Raw genomic sequence first — 26777 nt, 5'->3', positions numbered from 1 at the left:
AAAGTTCACCCCGATGATCGCATGGCATGTTTGAATCGAATTTTCGGTTCGTATCATACCACTTGTTGGGGTTCAACCCACGCTTTTTAGTCTCCCATGTTGCATCGATATGGTCTCAAACTTAACTATATTGAGAGTTATGTATGCAATTTAATTTCAAAAGCCTATGTATGACTTAGTGATGAAATATCTTTTTAATATATCTAATGATAGACAACCCTTATACGATGTGAAATAATTGTATTGGATCTCTTATCTTTATGAGTCCTAATACTAATAACATACGTAGATATAAAAGAAAATGATATGTTATGAATATTAAACCAGGAAAATAGCAAAAAAATATGAAATTGGACCATTGAGGATTATAAGAGGTTTTTTTGTTTTTTATTTCGTGAAAACGTCTGTACATGGATTCTAATTAAACATGGGTCTATTTAAGTACCTCAGGAGATGAAGCTCAAACACAGACACCATTACTAGCTAGCCTCCAACAAATTTAAACTGAACCTTTACCTCTCTCTCTCTCTCTGAAGCTCACTGGGATGGCTAACCAGGGAGCTGGGAATAATGCCATCTCAATCAAATCTCAAGATGTTGGGTGGGACTTTATTGATTCCCCACGTAAACCGAAAACAAACAAGTTTGCTTTTGGTTGTGCTGCTTTGGCTTCTTTAACATCTGTCTTACTAGGATACTGTAAGTAATTAAACTGATTCAACTCACCTAAATTTCTGAATTAGTTTAATTAGGTGAGCTGAATAACTCACCTGAGTTTCTTTTCTATTTACCAAATAATTACCGGTCTATTAACATTTCTCTTCACTATCAATATATGTTGGAAGATCTGCAGTGTTCTTCCCTTCTTTCTCCATATTTATGTTGCTGAAGAGAAAGAGGCAAATACACAACACTATGAATGAACCATGAGTAATGTTTTCTTGAAGTACAGTATGAAATTTGGTATATTGAGTTGTCAAGCTATTGATTTGAATTATACATACAAAATAAATCCTAAACAGTCAAACAACATAGCATATCAAACTTTTTGGCAACAATTAAAACATGTCTCAATAATTTGGTGTGGAGGATTCATCATTTGTTTCCATGAGTTCCTATTTTCATGAATCCATAAACATATACAATGTCTGCACTAATTCTTCTCCTCTTTCTGCATATATATGTTGACAAAGTGAAAAAGATCAAAGCGAATACATATATAGTAATTCTAAATTTATCACATTTTTTTGTTCCGGCCAGATATATATCACATATTTAATAGAGATATAATTCGCTTGTACATGTGATATAAAAAGTTTTATCCATACATAATAAATGTATAAGTAAACCGTCGTGTTGAGAAATACTCATTTGTTTCCATGACTTCCTATTTTAGCCAATGACTAAACATGTGAATATGGAAAGCAAATGATTTCCTCTTAATTACCCTTCATGTTTTTTTATTTTCTATGGTCAACCCTTTCATATTTGATAATGAAAATAAAGATTACATATCAAATGGCAAAGATTTTTAGTAAAACAGTATATGATTATTATTTTTTTCGTTGATGTACTAATCTGGAGCAAAATTCTTTAAATTAGGCATGCTATCTAAATTGAAATGCTATAAAAAATTTTAACTAAAAAGTAAAAATTTAATTTGGTACTTAAAATCAACATAATAGAGTAATTATTTTGTGCTACATACCACTGTGGACCTGTTATTAATATAGTTCCTACAAATTGTCCCCAACCTAGGTAGAAGACAATGGTTTTGTATTAAAAAGTCTCAGTGGTGGACCACTCACCTATATATTGTAGATTGTTGTATCGAGGTACACAACCGCATAATTAATCAAGAATTTTCTAATACTGAATAGAAGATGTGAGATTAATATAGAAGGTAAGACAGTAGTCGAAAGTGGTACGTACATGAGCATTTAAACGTTGTATCATGAGTGTTGGAACATTATCTCACATCATATATGAATCCGGCCCGCATCTTTCATGCTGCACTAGATCGACAAAACACATGCACCAACTTATGTTATTTATGATGCAATAATTTACAGATTTTGGTTCGATGAGTGGAGCAATATATAATATACATAAAGAAAGAGCTGAAAATCTCAGAGGTGAAGGTTGAAGTGTTCCTTGGGATTTTCAACTTCTACTCTCTAATTGGGTCGCTTGCTGGAGGAAAAATATGCGATGGGATTGGTCGCAGGTACACAATTCTGCTGTCTGGGTTCATGTTCTTGGTTGGGGCAGTGCTGATGGCTTGTGCCAATAGCTATGCTTTTCTCACTGCCAGTAACTTGGCCGCCAGCATTGGTGTTGGCTTGGCCTTCATGATAGCTCCTGTCTACACTGCTGAGGTCTCTCCTGCTTCCTTTCGAGGCTTGCTTGCCACCTTCCCTGAGGTCAGAGCTACCTAATTACTTAATTTACTTATTTTAATTGCACCATTTATATATAGTGCTCGCAGCAGTGGCGGAGTCACGTACGTAGGGACCAGGGTTATTCATCATAAATATGTCTGCTTTGTATTTGTCATTTTTAGTTATTTAATTGTGACCTTCATGGGCCTTATTTTGATTGGTTTGTAGTTCTACTTTGCTTATTTAGGTTTTAATGCATCCTTATTTTCATTCAAAAAAGATATTCATTATAAAGGTTCTAATCAAATTAACTATAAAGAATGAAGACTAAAACTGGTTGTCTAACTCTGTTTTCTTGCTTATAATGTTAACTTATCAATTGAAATTTCAAGTTGTACGTAACCATAGATTTCTTTGTTGTTAACAACATTTAATCTTAAAGCAAATAAGATCAAGTGTTTTTATACACATTATATTATGTTCTTCATAATATATATATATTCATATATATTTTTATTTACCTACAAATATATTGAAGATTTTATGTGTATGATAAATCTAAAAGTCTTTTATATATGTTATTCAAAGAGCCCCCTCTAAAGTAAATCTCTGGCTCCGCCACTGGCTCGGAGGGCATTGAGTTGAAACTACTTTGCTATATATTGATTATATATAAGTACAACTTTCTCAAGACCATGGCTAGCTCAATTCTAGAGTAAAGTATGCAATCCCTTTGATAAGTAATATTACATGTAAAACATTTTTAACTAATCACATTAATGTCAATTGCATCTCTTACCCGAGAAATACTAGAAGAGCCATATTAACTTAGTATAGTATATATGTATATTATGTGATAATTGATGTCTAATGACAACTAATGCAACAAATGGACATTATTTGCCACATAATGTGGTCAACTTCTAGAAGTCTAAGAATGTGACTTTTTTAGCATTATTCTTCTCATAGGGGCAGTATTCATATGAGCAGTGGGAGAGCTAAGGGTGCGGGCGATGGTGGCATGCTACCCCAATAAGTCCATATATATATTGTTTTGCCCATGCACATGTATCTATGATCATGACCCCGTAATCCAAACTTAGACCCCTTACAAACATGCAAGTCACATATGTGAAAAGATGATTAATAATATTATCTTACATTGTCATGGCAATTCTTACAGCCAAAAAATTGGATGATAAGTAATGATCTTTCCTTGCCATGGAATTTCTTGTGCTGTTGTTTAGGGTTTAGGGTTTAAGAATTTCCTTGTTTAGTTGTTTTTATGGTGCTTTGTTGTTGATTGGCTTTATAAGTACTGTTTTGTTGTCTTGTTGAATAAAATTTCATTTTCTACTTTGTTTATCACGTCTCCATTATGGTCAAATTCGGGCTCTACAAATACATAATGAGGTCCACCTATACAAGTGATTTGCATGCAAGTAAATATGGTCCAAATAACATAATATTTTATACGAAAAGATTATGCCTGACCTTGATGGTCCAAATTAATCCAATAGAAGGCTAATTTATTTTTTGTTACACATGCATGCATGCAGATCTTCATGAACGTTGGGCTACTACTCGGCTACATAGCATCGTATGCCTTCTCTCGGCTCCCAACCCACTTGGGTTGGCGCCTCATGCTGGCCGCGGGTGCAATCCCCTCCGTCTTCCTCATCCTAGGTATCCTGGTCATGCCCGAGTCGCCTCGCTGGCTCGTCATGCAAGGCCGACTGGCCGAGGCCAAGCAAGTCCTCGACCAAACCTCCGACTCCAAAGAGGAAGCCGACGTCCGCCTTGCTGACATCATCCAAGCCGCTGCAGCTGGCTTCCCTCCTAAAAATATTAAATCCCCCAACGGAAATGACGTCGTTCTAAATGATGGGGGCAATGTGGTAAAAGACCTCCTCCTCCATCCCACACCGTCCGTTCTCCACATTCTAATCGCAGCCTCTGGTATTAATTTCTTTCGGCAATCATCCGGTGTGGACGTGACTCTCCTGTACGGTCCAGCAATCTTCGAAAAAGCCGGGTTTTCATCTGATAACAAATTGATCGCCACCATCGCAATCGGAGTCGTTAAATTGCTCTTCGTTTTAGTAGCCACATTTTTCATCGACAAGATCGGACGGCGTCCGTTGCTCCTCACAAGCATGATGGGCAGCTTTATCTCCCTGGTGGGCCTCGGAGTTGGGCTCACCTACATCAACAGGTCCACCGAGAAGGTTCCGTGGGCCATAGCTTTGTGCGTGACCACCATACTAACCAACACCGCGTTCTTCTCGATCGGAATCGGGCCCATCACGTGGGTCTACAGCTCCGAGATATTCCCTCTGAGGTTCCGAAGTGTGGGGACCAGCGTGGCAGTGGCCGTAAATAGGGTCACAAGTGGGGTCATTATAATGACCTTTATAACCCTCTCCAGGGCCATAACGATTGGTGGGACCTTCTTTTTCTACGCCGGGTTTGCGTTGCTGGGGTGGGTCTTCTTCTACGCTATGCTGCCCGAGACCAAGGGTAGGACCCTGGAAGAGATGCAGGGGTATTTTGGTAATTTCTTCATCTGGAGGACTCCTGATGCGGTTAAGGAAAAGCAAGTAGACGAGGACAAATTCGACAATCACGGTTAGGGAGTGGAAGGACGGGTTTATGGGTGCCCGACCCGAATTACGCAGTTCGGGTTTGCAAAAGCCCCTATTAAATAATGGTTGGAGTATTATGGTGTATATTTACTACTATGCCCTCGGATGTGTATGTATAATTATTTTTTTTTTTTGTTTTGTTTCCATTTTGGAGTTTTCAAAGCAATGGGTGTGAACCCCATGCACGTTGACAGATTAATTATAGTTAGTGGAAAATAGTAGGAGAAGAAGTGAAGTTTGGGCTTGATGAGTTTGGGGTTGTGATGCATTTGGTCAACGTATCTACATCTCAGTGCTCAAGCTTAAGCCATATTGTTTTCCGTCGCCATTTCTCTTTTGGTTTTGTTTTTTTTTTTGTAACTTTGTATTTACATCTTTTATGTTGTATTTATGTATTGCTTGGCGACTGAGAAATTGTGAGAAATATAATTAAAGAGATCGTGATCAATATTAGGGTATTACTCTCAGGACTCTCTTCTGATTCTTGTTTAATTCTAGTGTTTGTCCTTTTTTTTTTTTTTTTTTTCATTTTTGACAGTTCCCATTCCACGACTTCGAATTCTATTAATTGCATTGCAAGCTTTAATCGAGAAAAATATTGAAGGCATTTCGATTCTGAAGAGAATCACAATGTTCGTTAATTATTATATGATTTGGATTCTTAAAAAAGTGGCTCCATTGCTATCATACGCCATTTATTAATATACATTATTACTTCATTTCTTGACAACTAAGGGCTAGTTTAATATGGTATTAAAACTATGATTGTTGAGTTCTTAAATTCAAATTCTCCAATCTCCAATTCACTTTTTTGTTGATTTGTAAGATACAAGTCAAAATTACATTATACATTTATACCCGATACAATATTAGCTTGACATATTATTATTGTCAATTTCCTAACAGCTTGTTTTTAAGATATAGTTGTTGTCTACCAGTTGCTTAGCCATCAACATTCACTGTTGGCGAAAGATAGGGGGAACAAATAGAGTTGAAAACATTTTTTAAAGTTGAGGTTTAAGGAAATTTTAGAGAATGAGAAAAGTGAGCTCATTTTTCTTATATTGGGTTTCACCTTTACAAAGAAACAAGAGCTAAGCGTCCCCAATATTTCTTTTTACATCCTTCTATCAAAGGATTCTTTGTAATTTGGTTGCATTGTAAGTTTGTAACAATAAAATTTTGAATTCCATTTATAAAAAATAGCTAACTGTATTTTTACAAACCTCACGAGGAACCCCACTCTTAGAATACAAAGATTTCAATTTGGTGCCGTTCCTACATTCCTCTCAACACTACGATGTGGACATCTCTCGGGAAAAAAATTGCAGCTATAATGATGATGATGATGATTACTATAAAATACAGGCAATCATGTACATTTAGTAATGAAGCTCCATAAAATCTCCTTTTTACTTCTCAATGCCCTGCTGTAGATACTGTATCAAGTCGTAGCCAGCAGTGGTCCATTTGTTGTAGGCATCTGTGCATACATGGATCATGAAATTGGCCGCCTCGCGCTCACTCATCTCAGGATGAAATCTCTTGCGGAGATTTCCAATGGGGTCGCCCCGGCTGAAGCAAGGCAGTCCACTGTCAAGCATTAACAACACTGTGGCGATGATCCCATCCATGTATCGACGGGCAGCAAGGTATCCCTTCACGCATAAGCTGTGGACATATATATCATCCAGAACAGAATACAAGTTTAGAATTCAGAAACATAGGGAGGAGGCAAAAGAAAAACAACAAAAATAACAAAGATCTTTACTACCTCACAAATTGGTTCCAGGTATCACTCTTCATAACCCCAGAAGGATCTAGCAATTGTGTCATCTCATGGCTAAGCTTAAAGTGTGCACTTTCAAAGCGCATATTTCCACCCGGTGAAGTTTCCAAGATGAAACCGAAATCAATATGAACAAGCCTTCCCACACTGCATTGTCAGGCATTTCAGCATCAGTTTTGCATTATCCTTATTCCCAGTATTTTAGATCTTATAGGCTGAGTATATATAGTTGGCTAACAAAACAGATCAGTGATTAGATCATTTTTTTGGGTTTGTCATGTTGTCTTGTCACAGGCATGTGGCGTGCCTCATACAGATTTACTCTCTCGTCATTACAATTTAAAATATTGACAAAAAATAAGAAAATAAAAATAAATGGATCATACTTATCAAACAGAAGATTCCCATTGTGCCTATCCTTTGGTTGAAGTAAAAGGCTGGCAACTGCATAACCAGCACTGCTGATTATGAAGTTTTCACGTGCAGCTTCAAAGCTAGGAGAGCCAACAGGTCCATAGTCCTGTTGAAATATCTCATACAAACCACCATCGGTGGTTTCACCCATCTGACTTCGGCTCCGAGTATTAGGTACAACCTGCAAGACAAAAGATAAATTGAGAAAGAAAGGCAGATATATCCGTACCATTACGGTAAGTCTTTTAGCTCAAAGAGAAGATTGTAGGAAGCTTAACTAGATCCTGTCACCCACTACCGGTTGATAAATCCATTGGAATTGCATTTAAATTAGTAATAAATTAATCCTTCATAATCTATGATTCTATTAAATCCAATTGCATCCATAACTCCCATAGCAGATCTAAAGATATATTTTTTATAAGAAACACAGTTTTATTAGAAAACACTTAAAGAAATACAAGATGAACGAGCAGTCCATAAGACAACTAAACAACAGCTAGAACCCAACTATAAACACTCAAAACAAAACAGACCCCCAATCAAGAATAATTGCACTAAAAGGGATAATGTCTGATAAATGCTCTCTAATACTTTTCCAAATTTAAAATAACAAATTCTATAACAAAACTCATTTAAAATCAAAATTTTAATTATTGATAGATTAAAATGATATACTATCGAAGTTGGAGTCTACTTTTGGCTGACTTCAGTCCCAGAATGTCTATAACTTGTGCTATTCCAACCTAAATACAGAAAACCCAGACAAAAGTAGTTGGTATCCAATGAAAAAGAAACCAATAAACCCAGGCAGAAAGTCTATAACTTGTGCTATTCCAACCTAAAAACAGAAAACCCAGACAAAAGTAGTTGGTAGCAATAGAAAAGAAACCAATAGACCCATAAATCCAGAAAATTCTACATCAAAGCATTAATAAAACCAAGACTTCCATTAAATAGATTACAAAAAAGATAAAAAATAAATAAATAAAAGATAGGTTGTAGCCTTTCAAATCCCTCAAACCCCCATGGGCCTCACTCTTGCTGCAGACAAGACTTGATCCCTGATTTCACTTCTGACAGAGAAAATAATTTACAAATTAGTTGGAGGTATTGTTAAATAAAATGAAAAAGGTTCCTCTATAAACTTTTTTTTCCTTTTAGGTTTCATTTGGCGGATTTAACAAAATTTTAGTCAGATAAGATTAACATTAAAACCTTTGCTCAAATCTTAGACATCGGCTAGCTAACTAGAAGAACTTGGACATAATCAAGGCATTTCTAACAAATTTATTTTAGGACACATTTCAAGGAAAGGCTTATGAAGCATTTATTTTGAATATGTCTTAAACCATGCCAAAGAATAAGAATAATGATAGAAGTCAAATGCAGCCTGAAGCTTTCCTACAGACCCCTTGTAAAATATTGAATTATAAAACTGAAAAATGTACTGTCTTACAAAACCCAATGCTCAAATGGTACACTGGAAATTATTAATGAATAACATATCAGCACAAGAACCAACAAAGTAGCACAAATGCAAAGCAAGCATGCATGTTCACACACATGCACAACCCAACTAAGTGAATTGAAAGAGATACAAACCTCAATTATTCCTCTCTCTGGGCCAGTTGGAAGTACACCATATGGAAACAAATAAAGATTAATTCCAACAGCTTCAAATATGTCCCTAAGAAGGGCAATCACTTGAAGAGCAAGAACATCTTGGCGACAATCATCTCCAACCTTGAAGAAAGAGAGCTCAATTACGCCATGAAAAAAGAAAAAAACATATGCATTCCTTGTATGTCAAATTGCCACCATAATAAATAACAGATCACAACCAAAAAATCACGAACGCTAATTTAAAGCAACAGGAAAATATTTACGTCCCATAATATAAACCAAGTAAATTGGAAATGAAGGATAGCCCATAATTGATAAGCATGGCTTTTGCAATAGAAAAGTTTGAAGAAAGGCTTCATGAGCAGGTTGTTCGATTTTCACTAATGAATAACAAGAACGGATTTTCCATAGCATCTTTTAAACTAATACTTTTACGGGTCTAATCAACAAGATATACACAACTTTGAAATGTACGTGGATAAGCGACATAAGCTTACCTTGAAAATACAAGCTTGTGGCTTTACATCATTCTCGTCCCCACCCCGATCGATAACATTAAATGTTATCATTATAGGAACTTTTGCTGCAGATTGTAAGGGTATTCCACTATCTACCCGGATTCCCCTGACAAGCTTGTTAGGAGCAGTTGGTAAATAGAGATCCTCTCCCATCAGTTCAATTTTCTCCAACTCTCTGTTTAAGCACAATAGCTATTAGCTTAAACTGCATACTTACATACATACACGCATGCAAACAGTATGCGTATGGATGTGTATAAAATATGCTCAAGCATCGACAGATTACAGGTATACCTCCGGATACCAGCTCGGCGTTCTTCCTTCGGAAGTGGAAAGAGCACACCAGAAATAGATGTAACCTTGTCAAAGAAATCAAATTCTCTTTGAAAAATGTCAAGTGCCTTGGGATTGAAACCATCAACGATACGTTGCCTAACAAGCGGCAACAATGCTTGAAACGCACTATTCTGAAATGACAGCATCAACACATACAAGTTATTGAGCAAGGAATAATGGAAAACCCGGACCATATGAATTTTTGTAAATATGTCATTCAATCTAGAAACCTTTAACAAAAGTTTGTGCTACTGATGCAGAAATCATGCAAACATATTTTAGCTTCTATCGTTCAATGCATACCAAGATCTGGCACAGATACCAAATGGAAATTATGGAACTACAATTTTTTGGTGAAGCAATGAGTGTTTCATAACGGACTCTGCAATTTTATTTTATTTCTTTTAAGTTGATACACACACTCATTAGCAAACTAGTATGCAAATTTCCTATGCCACAACTATGCACATTGAACCTGACTTAAAAGTTAACGGGTGAGGCTGCCAACTAGACTATAATATTTCCAAGAATGAAAAACTATCTTCTAAGCTCATGCTTTCAATTTATGCAAAAGTACGCAGATAAAACAAACATCTGTACTAAATTTAAGGAGTTGGCTCCTTGAAAATTTATATTGACCAACTTCAGTGAATTACAATGCCAGGGCGTGAAGATATGCAATATGTATCACCAAAAAGATCACATAATAACTGCGTCTTGGTACTTGAAAATAGCCAAAAAAATACATTTTACACAACATGGTCACCAACAAAACTTCCACTCTTTGACTACTATTAATGAAAAGAAAATAAATCATTGAATGAAAAGTTTCCCTCTGTATGAGAAATAAAATTATCATTGTAAGAAATTCCCCCCAAAAGAAAACACAATAACACTTTTCACTACTCCTTTGCATCTAGCATACAACAGCATTTAGCATACTAGATGTCACTGTTTCTATTTATCTCTTAATTTCTGTTCTTTTAAACATAACTTTATGTTATTATTTATCATGTATTGTCTAAACTTCAAACAATGCAACGCTGAACTTGTATTCAAAGCAATGCCAACCAACATATTCAAGGTTCTAACTTTCTATTTGGAATCAGCAATTTCTGTGGCATCAAGAATAAAAGTTCACATTATGCCTAAATTATTTGGTGCCAACTGAATTCACATATTAAAAAGTAAAAACACGAAGCCACTCCCTGATTCTGGGCATACCTTCGCAGAGACAATATCCTTCGCAGTATCTTTTCCAGTATCTTTTGCAGTATCTTTTTCTGGTTCTGGAAACGTCTCACCCTGCCATCATATTACAAAACAAACCAAAAAATTAATACATTGACAGCATATAAGAATATGCTTTCAATCAAAATTCTTTGTGCATATGTGCATTTGTGGGTTTGCATGAGTGAGAGAGAGAGAGAGAGAGAGAGAGAGAGTGTGTGTGAGGGAGTGGAAAGTATAGCTATATTAGTTCTAAAAACAGATAGAATCAGGCTTCACCTGTAAGTTCCAGATTAAAATATGGGCAAATATATCACTTCTTTGAGTTGCTCTTAACAGATAACCTTCTACTAATTTCTGCAAAACAATTTAAGTAGAAATCAGATATATAACAAACTACTTACAAGCAGCAACACAAAGTATGCAGAATGATATTAAATGGATTTGCAACTCCAGAAAGTATGGTCAAATTAAGCATCCTAGACCCAGTGCTCAAAAGCCCATGCCAACCAATTTGGGTTACAAAAATGTGAATGCACTGACTAATGACTATACATAATCAATATTTAGAGTCCTCTTCCTTAACAGGATCTCAATCCGCTTGACTACATTGTCAATCAACCCAAGGCAGATTGAGCAGCCCTTATATATATATATGATAGATTTTATTTCAACTGTGATTTCAATTCCTAATTTTAAATATTTAGAATATAAAAAGCATACAGATTTGTACTGACATCATAATATTATTACTTGGAAAGGGGGAAAAAACTAGTAAAAAAACTTACAGAAAGCCAGTAATTCACCTAAAATATTTTCATCTACAATATTCCATTTTTTTTGCTTTTTTTTCTAGAAGACATTCTATAGTTTCACATGATTCATATCAGTGACAACCAATGCACGTAGATAGTGTATGCACTTTTTAAAAAATAGAAAATTAATAATGTATACATTAATAAACATCTACGTGCACGCACTCACAGACAAAACTGATGGATGAGAAGTATTTTCCTAAAAGTAGAAGTGCATAAACTGAAAAGGGGTTTTCTTCAGAATCAGGACCGGAATATGATCAAACATTCTTGAAAATGTGTTCTAGCACACCCAACACTGGTGCCAAAACTTTATTTTTACAAAATGAGTTAGACCTATGTTATCACACTATATGGGAGGAAGATGCCAACATATGATCTTAATTATCTAGTCTTGATTGGATCTGTATTCATTTGCACACATTAGAAACTCCAAATTGTATCATAAATAAAGAGGAGAGTAGTTGTCCATATACAAAACAAGAAAACATAGTTTTATTTGTGTTCTGTAATCTAAAATTTAAAATATGTAACGACCAGCTTAATTCTTCAAAAATTGCCATGTTTACTCAAAATCTACCAGACATAAAATAAGGCACAATCACGAATAGTTACGATAGCTGAAGATCCCCCTAAGATGGATGTCAATAAAAAATTATTCTTATAATCAGGAGTTTGAGTATGTGTTTATCAGTTTATGGTATGGGATTGACAACTTGAGGATTCTAAAATATTAACAAGAATGGGATACAAATAGAATGAAGTAAAAGACTCAACTTTAATTTATGCAATTAACCTTTCCAATCACAGTCCTAATACAACACTGAATAAAAATACATGCAGTTAAAACAATTAAGATTGACAACTTCCATTAAGTGACTCACCTCTTCATCATATCGCAGAGCCTGCACTAGCTGCGGCATGAAGAAAGTTACTCGCTCAGGAGGGTAAGACTCCAGAACCCTAAGAACATATGCCATGACGCGAGGATGCCCCTTATATGCTGGATTGAGGAACTCAAGAGCTTGTGTGATTGAACAAGCAGCCCAGTGTGGCAACTGTTGCAAAAGCGCCGAATTTTCATCAACAGCCTTTGGGGTAACAAAATATGGCAATGCCTGAGGAATGGAGCGGATGTCCAATATATGTGACTGCCAAAAAAAAATCCCATTTCAACCAAGATGTAATAACTAGAAGATCCCACAGAGTAACAACTGCAATAAGGTTCACATCAACAGAGAATTGATAACAATTTTAAATTTCAAATTGAAAAAATAATAAATTTATCATAGCTAAGACAATCAGTTCTCTGAACCATCCTAGCTAAACCATGCAGGTTATCAGTTTATGCATAAAGTTGAAAGCAAAGCTCTTGAAAGGTCGGCATTATCCAATGTCATGTGGTGGAAAGACAACTTTCTAGTTGAGATTACTTGAAACAATAATTGCTTTTACTCAAAGACTTGATAATTGCAAAAACCATGCCTCATATGTTTGTTGATTGATTGTATATAAAAAAGCCTCCAACATATTAAATATTAACAAGGATGACAACAAAGCTCCAGTATGACAAGTGTTTTCAGTCACCCAAACAATTCCATTTGTTCATCTCAGTACGCCAAATCAAAACCTTTGCAATTACACTGCTGATTAAAGACAGCCATACCTGGACCAGCTGGGTTATTTCAGTCTTCAAGAATGTGTTTGCTGGGAACCTCGAGGCCAGGGATAAAGCAATTCGAGGATCTACAGAAAAGGCAGTCCTAGCATATTCAATCCATTTATCCGAACTAATTTTTGGCCGAGAAGAGGCACTCTCCCTGAAAGTCCATGGCAATTAAAAACCAATAAATTAACATTCACATGAAACCATGGGTATTGAAAAAAGGATATAAAAACTTAAACAATGTGATGAATAGATATGTCAATAAAAGATTACTTCGAATTAGTGGGTTGAGACCAAACTTCAAGTCTGTCGGCCTCATGCTGGCATAGCATCAAAAGTAGCTGTTTCCGTTTTTCTCTTCCCACAGCATAGCTCTCCATCTGACCCCAGACAGGGTGATATTGATCATTCTGCAAGCATTTAAGTGATTTTATGGATAGATTGCAGAAAAACCTCACAAAACTCCAATAATAGGGACAACAACAAAAAAAAGAATGCATTAGAAATCCTCTTCATGAAGAAGAATCATTAAATCAAAACTCTACTGGCTGCAAATCCGTACACCACAGACATAGTCATCTTACCGCATCAACCAAAGTGCTCCCATTTTCACGTCCTCTCCCTTTTGAATCCAATTGGACTGCTGCATCTACTCGCTCATTTGAAAGGTAGTGGAGAAATACAGAGACAGATTGAGCTTCACTCTGAGAAAAGTTCATATAGTTTGTGTCATACCATTCAGGCTCATAAGCAAACCAACCCAAAGAGGCCCTGCAACATGCATCAAGAGAAACTCATGTTTCAAACAGATTGGAGAATGTACATAATTTAACTTCAACAAAAGTTACAAAGGAACCTACTTGCTAGACTGCAAGACTGTACCAATCATTAATAGGCCAAAAACAGAAACCTACTTGCTAGTATGCATACATGGGACAATAAAGTTCCATTCATTCTTTATAAAACAGAAACCTTCATATGAGAAATTTTATATCATTGATGGCCTTGGGCAGAGAAAATATACCAAATGTCAAGTATTAAAATTACCGTCCAGTCTTACAGCCAAACTTCCCACTATAGACCATCAACAATATAATTTTGCAAATTCATATATCGCAAAACGCAGTGACTATCATATAGTCATAAAGGCTCCGAAGCTAAAAAATAAAAAACTAGAAATATAGAGCATATTGCTAATTAACAATTATGACTGCAGGTAAACAAATTTTGAGAAGGATAAAGATTGACCCAAGTTGCAGTCACGTAGGACTACAACAGAGGAGATCCAGGCCAGCAAACATGTAAGAAGTACTCAAGTTCCTACATCAACCTTCTAAATAATCTGGTATATTTGGCATCCACTGATATTTAGTAAATATCAGAAGTAGCTCTGGATGGGATAACTTGATAAACTGGGAGCAGTAAGTGGCAGCCAATCCTGATAATGGGAAAAACAACACCTTCATTCTCACATAAAGCTAATAATTTGCAAGATACCACCAGTATACAAAAGATCCACTAGATTAGTTACAATTTGAATTTGTTAGGTGGAAATTACTCATTAGGAATCCTAGTGCTTAATCCTCTATAAGTCACCTTGTTTCATGGTAGCCTTTAGCTATTCATCAAACGTAAATATATGTGTATATAGTAACCTTGAGGCTGTCTAGCGTTACCTTGTAAATTTCCCTCCCAAGGATCCAAGCTAGAATCCTGATTTTAAAAACCTTTATTTGTACCTTTATTCGTACATTTATTCATGAAAAGAATAGATGCCCTAATCATCGCACCAGTGTCCTGGAATTTTCAAAGGACCACAAAATCTGGAAAATTTAGGAAAAATTGAATCCATATAATACCAAAAGACATTCTCAATTTCAGTATAATGCATATCAGATTGAAGTACTGACTTGTCATGAACACAGTTGACAGTATGCATGGTTGACTAGAACCCCCAAGATCCAAAAATGGGAGAGAGAGAGAGAGAGAGAGAGAGAGAGAGAGAGAGGGTCATACATACAATTAGGTAATGCTAGGGGCAAGAGTTGTGTGTATTGCTTTGAGTTTGATCAATAAATAGTTTCTTTCTTTTCAAAAAAAAAAAAAAAATTAGGTAATGCTAGGGGGACCATGTCATTGTACCACATTTGTGATACCACATGATGTGGCTTCCTAGCCACCCTTGATCTCTTCCCCTCTCTCCCTCTCTCTCTTTAGATTAGGAAGCACAAATGTGGTACAATGACATGGTCCCCCTAGCATTTTCCATATACAATTATCCTGGTTTCAATTGTATCTACAAACATCACCACTATGCAACAACGAACTAGATGTTCATAGCACCAAAAAAACAATGAAATAGAAGTTCATCTGCATGAAGGCAAGTCATACAAGTGCAACATGCAAGCTAAGGTGCTCATATATATTAGTCAATGAAGTGTAAAAAAAACCAATAAATAAATAAATCTAAGAATGCTGGATAAAATTGGCAGTAAAAAGACTTAATTGCAGTAACCTGTAAATCCGGTCTTCCAGCAACTGAAGCCCTGTTTTAAAGTTCTGCAAATTGCGTTGGGATTGGCATGAGCAAAACTTGAGCCCAAGAAGCATGATGGTAAAAAAAGTACCAGTAGCTGCAGGATGATGTGAAAAATTCCAGGGAAGCTTTGTAGTCCCTTGTAACATTCGACCAAGGAGCAAGAGTTGCTCAACACTATTGTGTCGAACTACCTATACAGCCAATCAATATAAGAAGGGAATATATGGTAAGCACACATATTACCAGGTTAACAGTCACAAGTACAGCATAAACATAAATGAAAACATCTTCTAAACAATAAACTACTTTTCATTGAGAATGCATGCTCCAACAGGTAGACAATCATCGAAACATATACACCATTAGTTAAAAATAGTCTTCCAATATCAATTTCATTTAGAGTTGTTAAAGTTGTCAGAAAAGAAAGTAAATTTTGATTCCCATACTCAACTTCAAACACATTACCAGATACAAACTTGCATGGGTGATTAGCAGTACGAAATAGTCATTATTTAGTCATACATGCAATTTAATTCATACTGAACAACGGTAAATGACATCACACAAACATATACATAGAGAAAGAGAGAGAGAGAGAGAGAGAGAGAGAGAGAGAGAGAGAGAGAGATCTAACAAATTCCTAACCTCAAAGCGGTCAATGAAAAATCCAAGCCATAATCTATGAGCCATTATTTGCTCCACAGGATCAATTTCAGGCAGCACTTCTGGCTCTCCAGGAGAAAGGTGAGGCCTTAATTTTGCAGCAGGCCCAGAATATTTTACATCAGAAGCAAAGATACCACGTTTTGTATCAATGGTCCATAACCATGCATCAACAAGCTCCGCAAGGACTAGAGACCCCAGTTCAGGTGCAGCAGAAACTAACCAAGTCCATATGAAAACACCAGTTTCCATTGCATCGGGTGTAGAAATGTAAGCTGGGCACCAGCAGAGAAGACGGAGAAGTTGTGAGAATCCCTCTATATTCGATTTTGAATTAGAGCCCTGAAAAAGAAACAGAAAAAACTAACAAATCAGAAAAAGAAACATGAAGCCTTAAAAAGTGGGAAAGCAAGAATGAAGATAAATAGCACATCTTTACCAGATTTGACAGAAGTAATGCAGTTGCCTGGGAACAAGTTTCGCGAAATTGAGACTTGTCCACTTCCCCACCTTTCTCTGCAGCATTAACAAATTGTTGTAGTAAACGCACAAACTTTGTGAGCAAAATCCCATTAAATGAATCATCCTCAGCTTGTGGCTGTTGAAATGTTCCCGAGATCAACCTTTGAAAGCCAGCACCGAATCCAGTTGGCGCAGTACCAGATTGAAATCCACCAATATTGTTATACAACCTTCTCATGCCAGCAATTTCTCCAGCATGGTTGCACTTCACTGTTGCACTGACTATACCAGTACTGAGCACCTCCAAATTGAAGGCTTCTGTTAATTTTAAGTTTCCTCCTGATGCTGCAGCTGCAGCAGCCATGACTGCAGGAATATTTGCTGTTTGTATGCCATTCCAGCAATCAGTTTTACCTGTGCCAATCCGTATCTCAGATAAAAGAGAAACCACATCAGATGTATGCTGTGCTCTTTGCCAATTATTGGCTTTACAGAGCTTTTCCTGCAGTATGCAAATAAAAGAAAGGAACAATCAGAAAAAAAGAAAAAACCTGCATTAAACTTATTGCCACCACCACTACCCCACAACCTAAGAAGCACAAATTAATGTAGGACAAAGAGAGAAATTAGAAAAATTCCAGCATCAAACCGGAGGTTTCTTGGACTCCCTCCAAGTCAACTCACACATCACACACAAGTGGAAAATCACATAAACTTCAATTTATTTCACTGTTTTACTTTCAAGAGTAGCCCTTGCTATCAGGGGCTATTGGCAATATGAATCTAGAAAGACCAAAATAATACGCTTACGAATTCTATAAGACATAATTGACAACACCTAAGACATTGATCATGTGATATAGAGAGACTCAAACACAATGGATAACAGACTCCGAAGTAATAGACCTACAATATATGCGTAGATTGCATTAAAGACGAGAAAAGTAAGACTCTCAATCCTTTGATGTTTGGTACCTGGATGGGCTTATTTATCATACTTTGAACTTGGATGGGCTTCTGGCCAATCAAATGGCACAAAATTTTTTGAAGAAATGCCCCTCATTTAGGGCTTAGGATTTAGGGTTTAACGAAAACCCAAAACTTGAGAGCTACACCCTACGTTCTGAACAGCTATTCTACACCCTAAGGACTAAAGTGATGAAACATATCAGGACTAAAATCAAAACTTCAACAAAAAAAAAAAGACACAAACTTGAGCTGCCATTTGAACTGCAGCATGTCCACAATGCAGACTACCCACTCTTGAGAATATGTCATTGTGAAATGATTGAAGTTAATTGAAGGGACGTGGGGTTCTTAATTTCTTAGTATTGAAGGTATTATATTTTACAACATGCATATTTTATATAAGATTTTACCGCATATATAATAAGACTACAATAATAAGATTCGACAACATGCATAACCTACAGCCACCATCACCACCACCATCAGCATTGTTATCCTTCACAGGTAACACTATATTTCTTTTCTTTTTATAAGACTATATCAAACTAGATTAATTCGCTGAGCATGATAAAATGAACATTATTTACCAATGTAGGACTGGCATACCACATGAAAGTTCACAGATTTATAAATCAGTATAAACTTATAAACTTCATGGATGAAATGTATAGTGGTCAACCTGTAGAAGACCCTGGCTAGAGCAAGGAGCATATGATAGTGATTTGATGATCCACTCTCGAACAATCTTTTGGTACAAAGAACGAACTGTCACCACCCATGCAGGATCATTGACAACAGTAGACAGCGAATCATTATGAAATGAAAATAGCAGGGAATCAACACAAGATGAATTCCACAAGACCTGCATTCATGTAGTTCCATTTGTTTCAAATTTCTACACAAGTTGAATAGCAATGAGCACTGATTAACAATCAAGTAAATGAGTCAAGTTTACCAATACAATCTTACCTGCGGAAACCTATCTCTAAGCTGAGTCAGCAAGTTCACAGCAACATCCCTAATGTGTTCCTCTCTCTGTGACATACTTTTGATGAGAAAGCAAGCATGGGCAAACAGAGTTGACTCCCTAACCTCAGCTTCAATGCCTGTATCAGATATCCGATCTTCCTGAACCCAGATCAAAGCAGAAGTGATGTTGACGTGGCATGCACACTCACTCATGCACACAAGAAATAGGAACAGCAAAACCAACATCTTACTAGAACAAAAGGGTACAAACTGCACTTCTACTGATTTACATTATGATTAAAGTCCCGCTTATTTTGCATGACAAATGTATTCAACATATTAATAATTTACATTCATGTAAGAAGAAACAAACACATAAACTGAATTAACTATCCCAACAACACCTTCAATGCAATATGATGCCCCTATAATATCCCTTGAATGATGAATGTCCACATGGAAAGACCAAAAAAAAAGAAAAAAGGTAATTTCAGAAGCTTTATGAAAGAACAAAGCCATACCAGCCATGACACTGCTGCGTCAAAAGCCTTATGGACAGTTGCCATCAAACATTGGAAGACAGCGGGCATAAGATTTGGAGTTTTCAGGTATTCGAATACACAACTGAATGCACTTCTAGAAGCAGTTAAACTAGAGTCACCATTGAGGATGCCACCATTGCTGCTGAAACGTATAATCTCCAAGAATGCTACTGCAAGAAGATAGGTAGCCTTCACACCTGCAAATCATTTGAAAGTAATGCTTTAATGGTTTTGGAAAGAGTAAATTGTAGCAAAGTTCACAGAGCCTATTATTTCTCATATCAAATGTGGAGGAGATTTGGAGACAATCAATTAACAGAAAGAATGTGTATCAATTCACCAGTAAGCACTAAGGAGTAGGAAATTAAATAACCTGATATTGCGGTCATCGATGCAACATCAATTTTCCCTCCTAGAGCAGTAGAAAGAGCAGCTCTTTGGGCTAAAGCAGCTTTCTCATTGCCACTCCCTCGACGACTGCCAGGATTGTGAAGAGCGTTGAGTTCCAACTCATCTTCAAGCCATTTCACTGAGCTAACAACCTGAGAGAGATATTGTCATGTAAAATCTTCACATACAGAAGATCAGTTTCATGCACATCAATATATACTATCATCCTGAGTTGACTAATTCAATAAGCAGTGCAAAGTCAACTAGTACACACTGGTGGTAATCAGTCCACCTCACAATGAATTGCCTACAGCTATAACCGCTTAAGCATCATAAAGTATAAATTCAATTTTGAACAGAAAACATAAAAAAGATGCAAGAAGAAAATTGGTATAACTTAGGCCTAAGCATGAACTTAGAAATTAGGTTTATGTATTTTTTATTTCTTAGAATCAATGAATATTTATTTGGCTTTATTTATAACTTTTCATCTTGTTCTAGTTCATTTGCCTGTTCTCTTCATTTCCTCAGAAAGTCTGTTGAGAAGACACAGAAATTAAAAAAATTGCAACTTGCTGGACTTTTGGAGAGGGAGGAAGAAATAGAACATAAAGGGTAGGGTCTTTTTCAATTTTGGTACCTGAACTTTGATCCATGTCCCAATTAGGTACCCGAACTATTATTTGTCCCAATTTCATACTCAAAACTTTTATTTTGTCCCAATTTGGTATGTAATGTGACTTCCGTCAAATAATTCTACCAGACTTTTGTCATGTGCCATGCACATGTCTTATACCCATGGTCAATTTAGTCTATTCACGAACCTAGGTTGACTAAAATGCCCCTGACTTTGGCACCATTTGTTAGTATTAATTGATGAAAGTCATATTATATACCAAATTGGGACAAAACATAAGTTTGGTAATAAAATTTTTGGGTACCTAAAGGATAGAGCAAGAAATTGTGGTCCAAAAGGAGGTAAGAAAAAGTTTGCTTTGTTGATTTTGAGAGAAGAGAGATAGAAAAGAGTAGCCTTTGAATGAAGAGTCATGTCCTTGTGGGAAAAGTGTGAGAGAGCGACGTGTGCACCTCGCATATTATAAATGCTCTTCTTAAAGTAACAATACTTAGTCAAACCCAAAAAATAAATAAATAAAATAAAAACAGTAGCAAAATTTAGTTGTACTGTGTAGATTCTCGTCTCTTTAAAGACGGTCTAAATAAATTTGCTTCGGTTGCATTGTGTGCAGCTGGAACCATTCAAAAATTGTGATTCATACATTTGACATTAGAATGTAAAAAATGAAACCAAAATGGAGAGAACAGATTCACTATCTTAGACTATGCAGCACACTCCATGGGGTTTTTTAACTCCAGACAAATAATAATAATAATAATAATTTTAACTTAAATTTAGAAAAAAAATAATTATCAGTATGACTTAAGTTCACATTCATACAAGATCCTCGCAAAGTGCCTAATCAAAGGCAAAAGCATATTTTGAAGCAACTACAGTTCACTTACAAAAGTCAAAAACCACATTGCATCTCCCAGAAAAAAAAAATTATGTTAAGGAGACCATGGGACGTACTCAATTTTAAATTACACAGAACAAGCATCTATCCAGGAATCAATTCCTGTTTATAACAGAACCAGAGACAAGTCACACACAATGCATGTGCATGCAAGAGTATCTGCATTGATAGATCAATGTGCAGAAAACTGAGGATGAGGGGAGAGAGGGAGAAAGAGAGAGAGAGAATACAACCCTCCCAAAAATAAATACAAATAATTCGAACAGACGAACCCAAAAGATAGTACTAGTTACCATATGACGTAAATGAGAATGAGACAAAAATATTTCATACAAGAACTTACAAGTGGTGGAGTTCCTTGAGCAATTCGCTGAACAGCAGCAGACCACTGTGCATTCCACATGTACGGTCCACCCACAGCTTGAAGAGGAATTATACCCATACTTCCCACACTGTTCAGAGTAGTGGAAATCGGTTTTGAAGGTTGTTGAACTATCTGTATGGGAGGTGCTAAGCCAAAAAGAGCAATGTAGAACCACAAGTTGCGAAATAACTTTAAAAGTGAAGGCTCCACATCTACTGTAGGATCAAAATCAGAACATATTTCTGCTACAGCAGGAAGTAGTGGCCCCATAAAATCTGCTCCACTCCTGCAATAGTTAGATATCAGATAAGATTTTGAAACAGAAAAAGCGTTGAGAAAAGGATTAACATTGAAAAGTATCAGAAAATTGAAACCTCCAGGGTGCATAATTTGTCATGAATCAAATGAAAATTATATGAAAGGCATTACAGCATGCAATCAGGAGATATTATTTTAGAGAATTATACCTTCCACTTTTGGATTCAGCAGCCAGGCCTACATCTGAGCATAAAGATAGCAGACGGTGACGATACTCTGAACGCAATTTAGTATTTGTAAGACCACTGGCAATCAGAAGAAATCCTGCAGGAAGAGTCTAGAATGTGATTGAACCAGTGAGAATCCACTTTATAGAAATCAAGTCAAGCAATCAACAGTATCATGTTCATATTTTAGACATTATACGAACCTCAACACGTTCTGTTGTGGCTTCCGGTGGCACAGTTTTGCTTTCGGCAGATCCTAAACTTGAAAGTTTACTTAAGTAACTCCTTGTCATTAGAACAATGGTCTCACGGTAGGACTTTTCAAAACCTAAACTTGCCATGCGTGAGACAGCATCAAGGAGCTGCAAGTAAGGTATAAAAAAGATTGAGAAACCATGTCATCCAATATAATGAAACAATAGCTAACTGCTTACCGGATCTTGACCAGTACTGATCAAAAATAATTAAACAAAAAAATAAGACCATACCAGAAAATACATGCCCTAAAAGCAAGCGTACCATACCCGGAGTCTCAATAAACTAGGAGTTGAAGCATCGCCCTCTTCTAAGATTTCAATAAATAGAGGTAATATCATGTCTACAATTTCAGACTTGTTAACGACAACATTCAGATCAGCTAGCAAGCGTATAACATTAAGCTGCAGAACCGGAACTGCCTCTTTGTCTTTATCTTTATCCGCCTGAAATTAGCAAGATTATAAAGGAATACAACGAAATTAAGTCAAGTTAGATACACAAGAAAAGTTGACAACATTCATTGCTTAAAATCACGGTTTGGCATACCAAGCAAATGCACAGTGTGCCACTGTTTTGAATAGAACAGAAAACTTTTTGATAAGCAAAACCTTCCTCACAGTGAAACAATAATTTATTAAAATATATATATATATATTTCAAAAAAGAGCTTAACGGGAAATTCACAAAATCATCAATACATATGCATAAAGACACAACAATACACTGTTAGATGTATGCATCTTTCTATATGTGCATCATGCATTTAAATCTGTTAATCAGTAACAGGTATAGTAAAGCCAACCTGTTCCTCATAATCATTTCGTTCACGAATACTTGTAGCTAATCCCATTATGAATGTGTCAACTGGAGCTCGCTCCTTGGTCCAACAAGATTCAATTATCTCACAACTTGTCTTCATCACACTCTCAAACATCGCTCCCTGGCTGCTTGACCAAGTATCAGCCTGTTTGAGTCACATTGTAGAAAAAGCAAAAGTAACTAAATTAAAATTTCTACCACACTGGTTTCAAATTGATATGTAAAATTTAGGACCACCCAGAATATGTACCTGTGCACATACAGTTAACACAACAGGTTTGAGGCGGATGAGCAAAATACGCAAAGCCTGACCTCCCCGTTTGACAGCAACTTGTGCGAGGCCAGATAGTAAAGAACCAAAGAGCTCTTCACAAATTCTCAACTTCCGCCACACGGAGATTAAACATGCTTCGGCAGCATCCATCAACAATGCGAGAGTCTCATGGGCCAATTTCTTGGCTGTTTTCACATCAGTATCAAAGCAAGCAAGGCAATTAAGAGTCAACTTGGCAGCAGCCTGATAAACTGACAGTTTCGTATTGATTCTGGCTTTCAAAAGCGCGCCATGTTCATTCCAATCCCGCTTCCTAATCTGCCCACAAGTTACCTTTGCTCAAACAAACTCAATTTCTAGATTTTCACAAAGATAACTCTCTAAAGCAGTAGCTATGCATTTGCAACGGCAACAATATTCAAAAAGGTACCATTAAAAACCTTACCTTTAGAAACACTGACAAAGACTGTAGCTGCCTCTTTGCAATAAATCTAACCTGCTCCAAAAGCCCAGAATCAATGCGGGTTTTATCCAAAATATGAGCAATCAATTTGAAAGCGATCTCTTGCTTCTCCAAATTCTCCACAGACTCTTCCTCGAATGAAGCAACTTGCTGCCTAAGCACACCTGCACCACCTCCCTCGTTGAGACCAAAAGCCACACCCAACTGGTCAGCACCACTCTTCCACAAAATGCTGCTCCCATTGACCACTACCGACCCCCTCGACGACGACGCACTGCCGGATGAACCCGACACATTACTCGCCTCATTTTTGGGACTGGAACTCCCATTGGGCTGGTGATGATGGTTCCCATTCAACGGCGAGCTCTGAGCCGACGAGGTCTCCGAGGTCGCCACAATTTGTCCCCTCGGAGTAACCGGCGACTGAGCCACCGGACCCGACGATGAAAACTGGTCAATAAGCATTGTAATCAACCTCTCGGCATCCGAAGGCAAAATCGGAGGGAAATTCTGCGACAGAGCCATGAGAAAAGCCCTCGAAATCCCCAAATCTTCACCGCCATTGCTAATCGCCAAAACCACGACCTCCCCAGTGAACCCGGCGATCTCCGTAGCGAAATCCGGCGACGATTCGGTGGCTTTCCCCACGTACCCCAAGAAATCGACGAAGAACGAAGTGATCGAGTCGTTCCCGAACGCCTGGGGCCAGAAAGAGCGGCTGAACGACGACGGAATGGAGCGGAGGAACTCAAGGACCAGCAATTTGGGGCGGAGGTCGCCGGAATTGGGGCACTTGGAGACGAAGCGGGCCACGGCGAGCACGGCATTGAGCTGCGACCGCGTAACCCTAGGCGATCGACTCAGAAGGAGCTCCGGCGGCGGACACCGCCCGCAAATCCACGCGAGCTTCTCGGGGAATTGGGCCGGTCGCTCAGCGATCAGGTCGCAGAGCTCCATCAAAGCCTCCATTTCGCAATCGAATAAGAATCCCAAACAATCAAACGCAAAATAACAGAGAATTTCAATCAAGCTTCTCAGAATTTCCGCCTCGTAGCTGTGGATTGGAAGCTTCCATGTCCGTACAATGCGAGACAATGGGAGGGAAATTAGGGTTTTCTAGAGAAAAACAATCGACCTGTATTTTCTTCTCCTTCTTGTTGTTGTCTTCTTCTCATTTTGTACGAAGAGCAAAAGGAGTCTGTGTCCGGATTGGTAATGTCGCTTTTTGTTCTTTGTTTTTGGGCAATCGTGTTTTTGGTTTCTGTTTTTTTCTGAGATTCTAATTCTTTTTCTTTTTCTTTTTTTTTTTGGTTTTTTAGATTCTGTTCTTGGTTTCTTTTGGGGAGCTTTGTGCTTTCGCTTCTCGCGCCTCTCGGATCCTCTTTTCTGTGTCTCGCTCCCTCTTCTTTTCCCGTCATCACCGTACCGAAACGCAACGTACGGTTGCTAGTTGCTAGTTGCTACACGAGCGAGTTGAGTCGCTGAGTCAGAACAAGGCACGTGAGTCACGTGACTTTGACTAGATGATAATCATGATAAGATATGTAGTTTAATTTGGTACTTGGTAGGTAGTAGAAGGGTAGTTTTGGTTATTTGCATGTCATTGCTAGCACGACTGATTTTGTGTTGAGCCACTGCACTAAATTGCATTTAATTGGTGGATTAAATTAAAGTCATTGGACAGATCTTACCTGTGCGTGAGCCCAAGCCTCAACAAAAATCATTGGATTTCTCCACATTCCTATGCGCAAATGGCCAATATGAAGAGGAAACAGTACATGTTGTTTTAATTTGGATGAAGCGCAGAAAATTGATTGGTGCAAAGACGCGAAGCACATAAGCGAAAGAGGTTTTCTGTAAGAGAGGAACTTGTATATCCAGGTGGTATCCCATCCTGTAAGTAGAGTATATTGGAGTGTAAAAATCAACTCTCAAAATATAAATTTGACTAAGTTGCCTTTAGATTAAAGGTCAACATAGTCTAGTCCGACTTATTTAAATTGAGCTCATAGTGCTTTTATGTCATACTGATGTCGGTTCTTATAGTTGAGACCTAGGCCCGGCACAACCATAGCCCACAATCAATTTGTGCTTGTGCTGTGTTCGTGTTGGGCCTTAAACAGGCTCGTCCATAGACTTTTTTTTCTTTTTTCTTTTTAGAGTAAATAAACTAATTTTAAGATTTTTTTTTTCTTTTTATAATTAAATATGAACATTTTTTTACTTAAAAATCGAATTTCCTTGTTAAAAAGTTCTCTAAAAATTTAAAAAAAAAAAACAAGATTGAACAAGTGGTGCCTAGTTCGACCTAATTTCGTGTTTGTGCTCGTGTTGTGCCTATTGTGCTACAAACTTTTGCCTGGGTCGGCCCATTTACTTGTGTCGTATCGTGTCTAATTTAATTGTTTTGTGCCCATGTCATACTCATGACAGCCTAACCCGTTCGACACCTCTATTTTACCTAGTCCTATAGCTTCTTTACAAGTTTAATGAAATCATTGATTTCCCTTTTTAAAAAAAGTTAAGTTAATTATCCATCAAAATCAAGCTATATATGTAACTATTTATGCAAGTAATTTGGTAGGAAGAAAGTCATAATAGCCCTTCATCCCTAGCTAACACAAG

The 26777-nt window shown here is 37.1% G+C and overlaps 1 protein-coding gene and 1 pseudogene across 3 annotated transcripts; one reads left to right on the top strand and one right to left on the bottom strand.

Moving 5' to 3' along the window:
* Positions 1 to 524: 524 nt before the first annotated feature.
* On the top strand, positions 525 to 5014 carry LOC147276926 (putative polyol transporter 2 pseudogene; annotated as a pseudogene).
* Positions 5015 to 6177: 1163 nt separating this feature from the next.
* On the bottom strand, positions 6178 to 25547 carry LOC147276925 (Phosphatidylinositol 3- and 4-kinase family protein). Of its 3 annotated transcripts, none has more exons than XM_086253297.1 (26): positions 24135 to 25541; positions 23666 to 24022; positions 23399 to 23560; positions 22863 to 23039; positions 22542 to 22700; positions 22321 to 22448; positions 21833 to 22139; positions 19938 to 20106; positions 19544 to 19761; positions 19023 to 19181; positions 18733 to 18915; positions 17062 to 17586; positions 16605 to 16964; positions 15936 to 16150; positions 14005 to 14191; positions 13694 to 13830; positions 13421 to 13574; positions 12639 to 12905; positions 11219 to 11296; positions 10934 to 11014; positions 9668 to 9840; positions 9353 to 9548; positions 8835 to 8975; positions 7202 to 7410; positions 6801 to 6962; positions 6178 to 6697 (listed from the first exon to the last, which is right to left on the bottom strand). In XM_086253297.1, exons 1-26 carry the CDS (start codon positions 25119 to 25121, stop codon positions 6439 to 6441), a joined length of 6150 nt encoding a protein of 2049 aa, XP_086109423.1. In that variant the 5' UTR covers positions 25122 to 25541; the 3' UTR covers positions 6178 to 6438. The 3 variants fall into 3 exon arrangements, with proteins under 3 accessions (XP_086109423.1, XP_086109424.1, XP_086109425.1); XM_086253298.1 differs by having other exon boundaries at positions 23666 to 24007; XM_086253299.1 differs by lacking the exons at positions 6178 to 6697; positions 6801 to 6962; positions 7202 to 7410 and adding an exon at positions 8236 to 8305 and having other exon boundaries at positions 24135 to 25547.
* Positions 25548 to 26777: the final 1230 nt, after the last annotated feature.

Source organism: Dryas octopetala, chromosome 8 (genome assembly GCF_963921425.1).
Source record: "Dryas octopetala chromosome 8, drDryOcto1.1, whole genome shotgun sequence".
NCBI classification, from domain to species: Eukaryota; Viridiplantae; Streptophyta; class Magnoliopsida; order Rosales; family Rosaceae; genus Dryas; species Dryas octopetala.
This window is presented reverse-complemented; position numbering and strand designations above follow the sequence as displayed.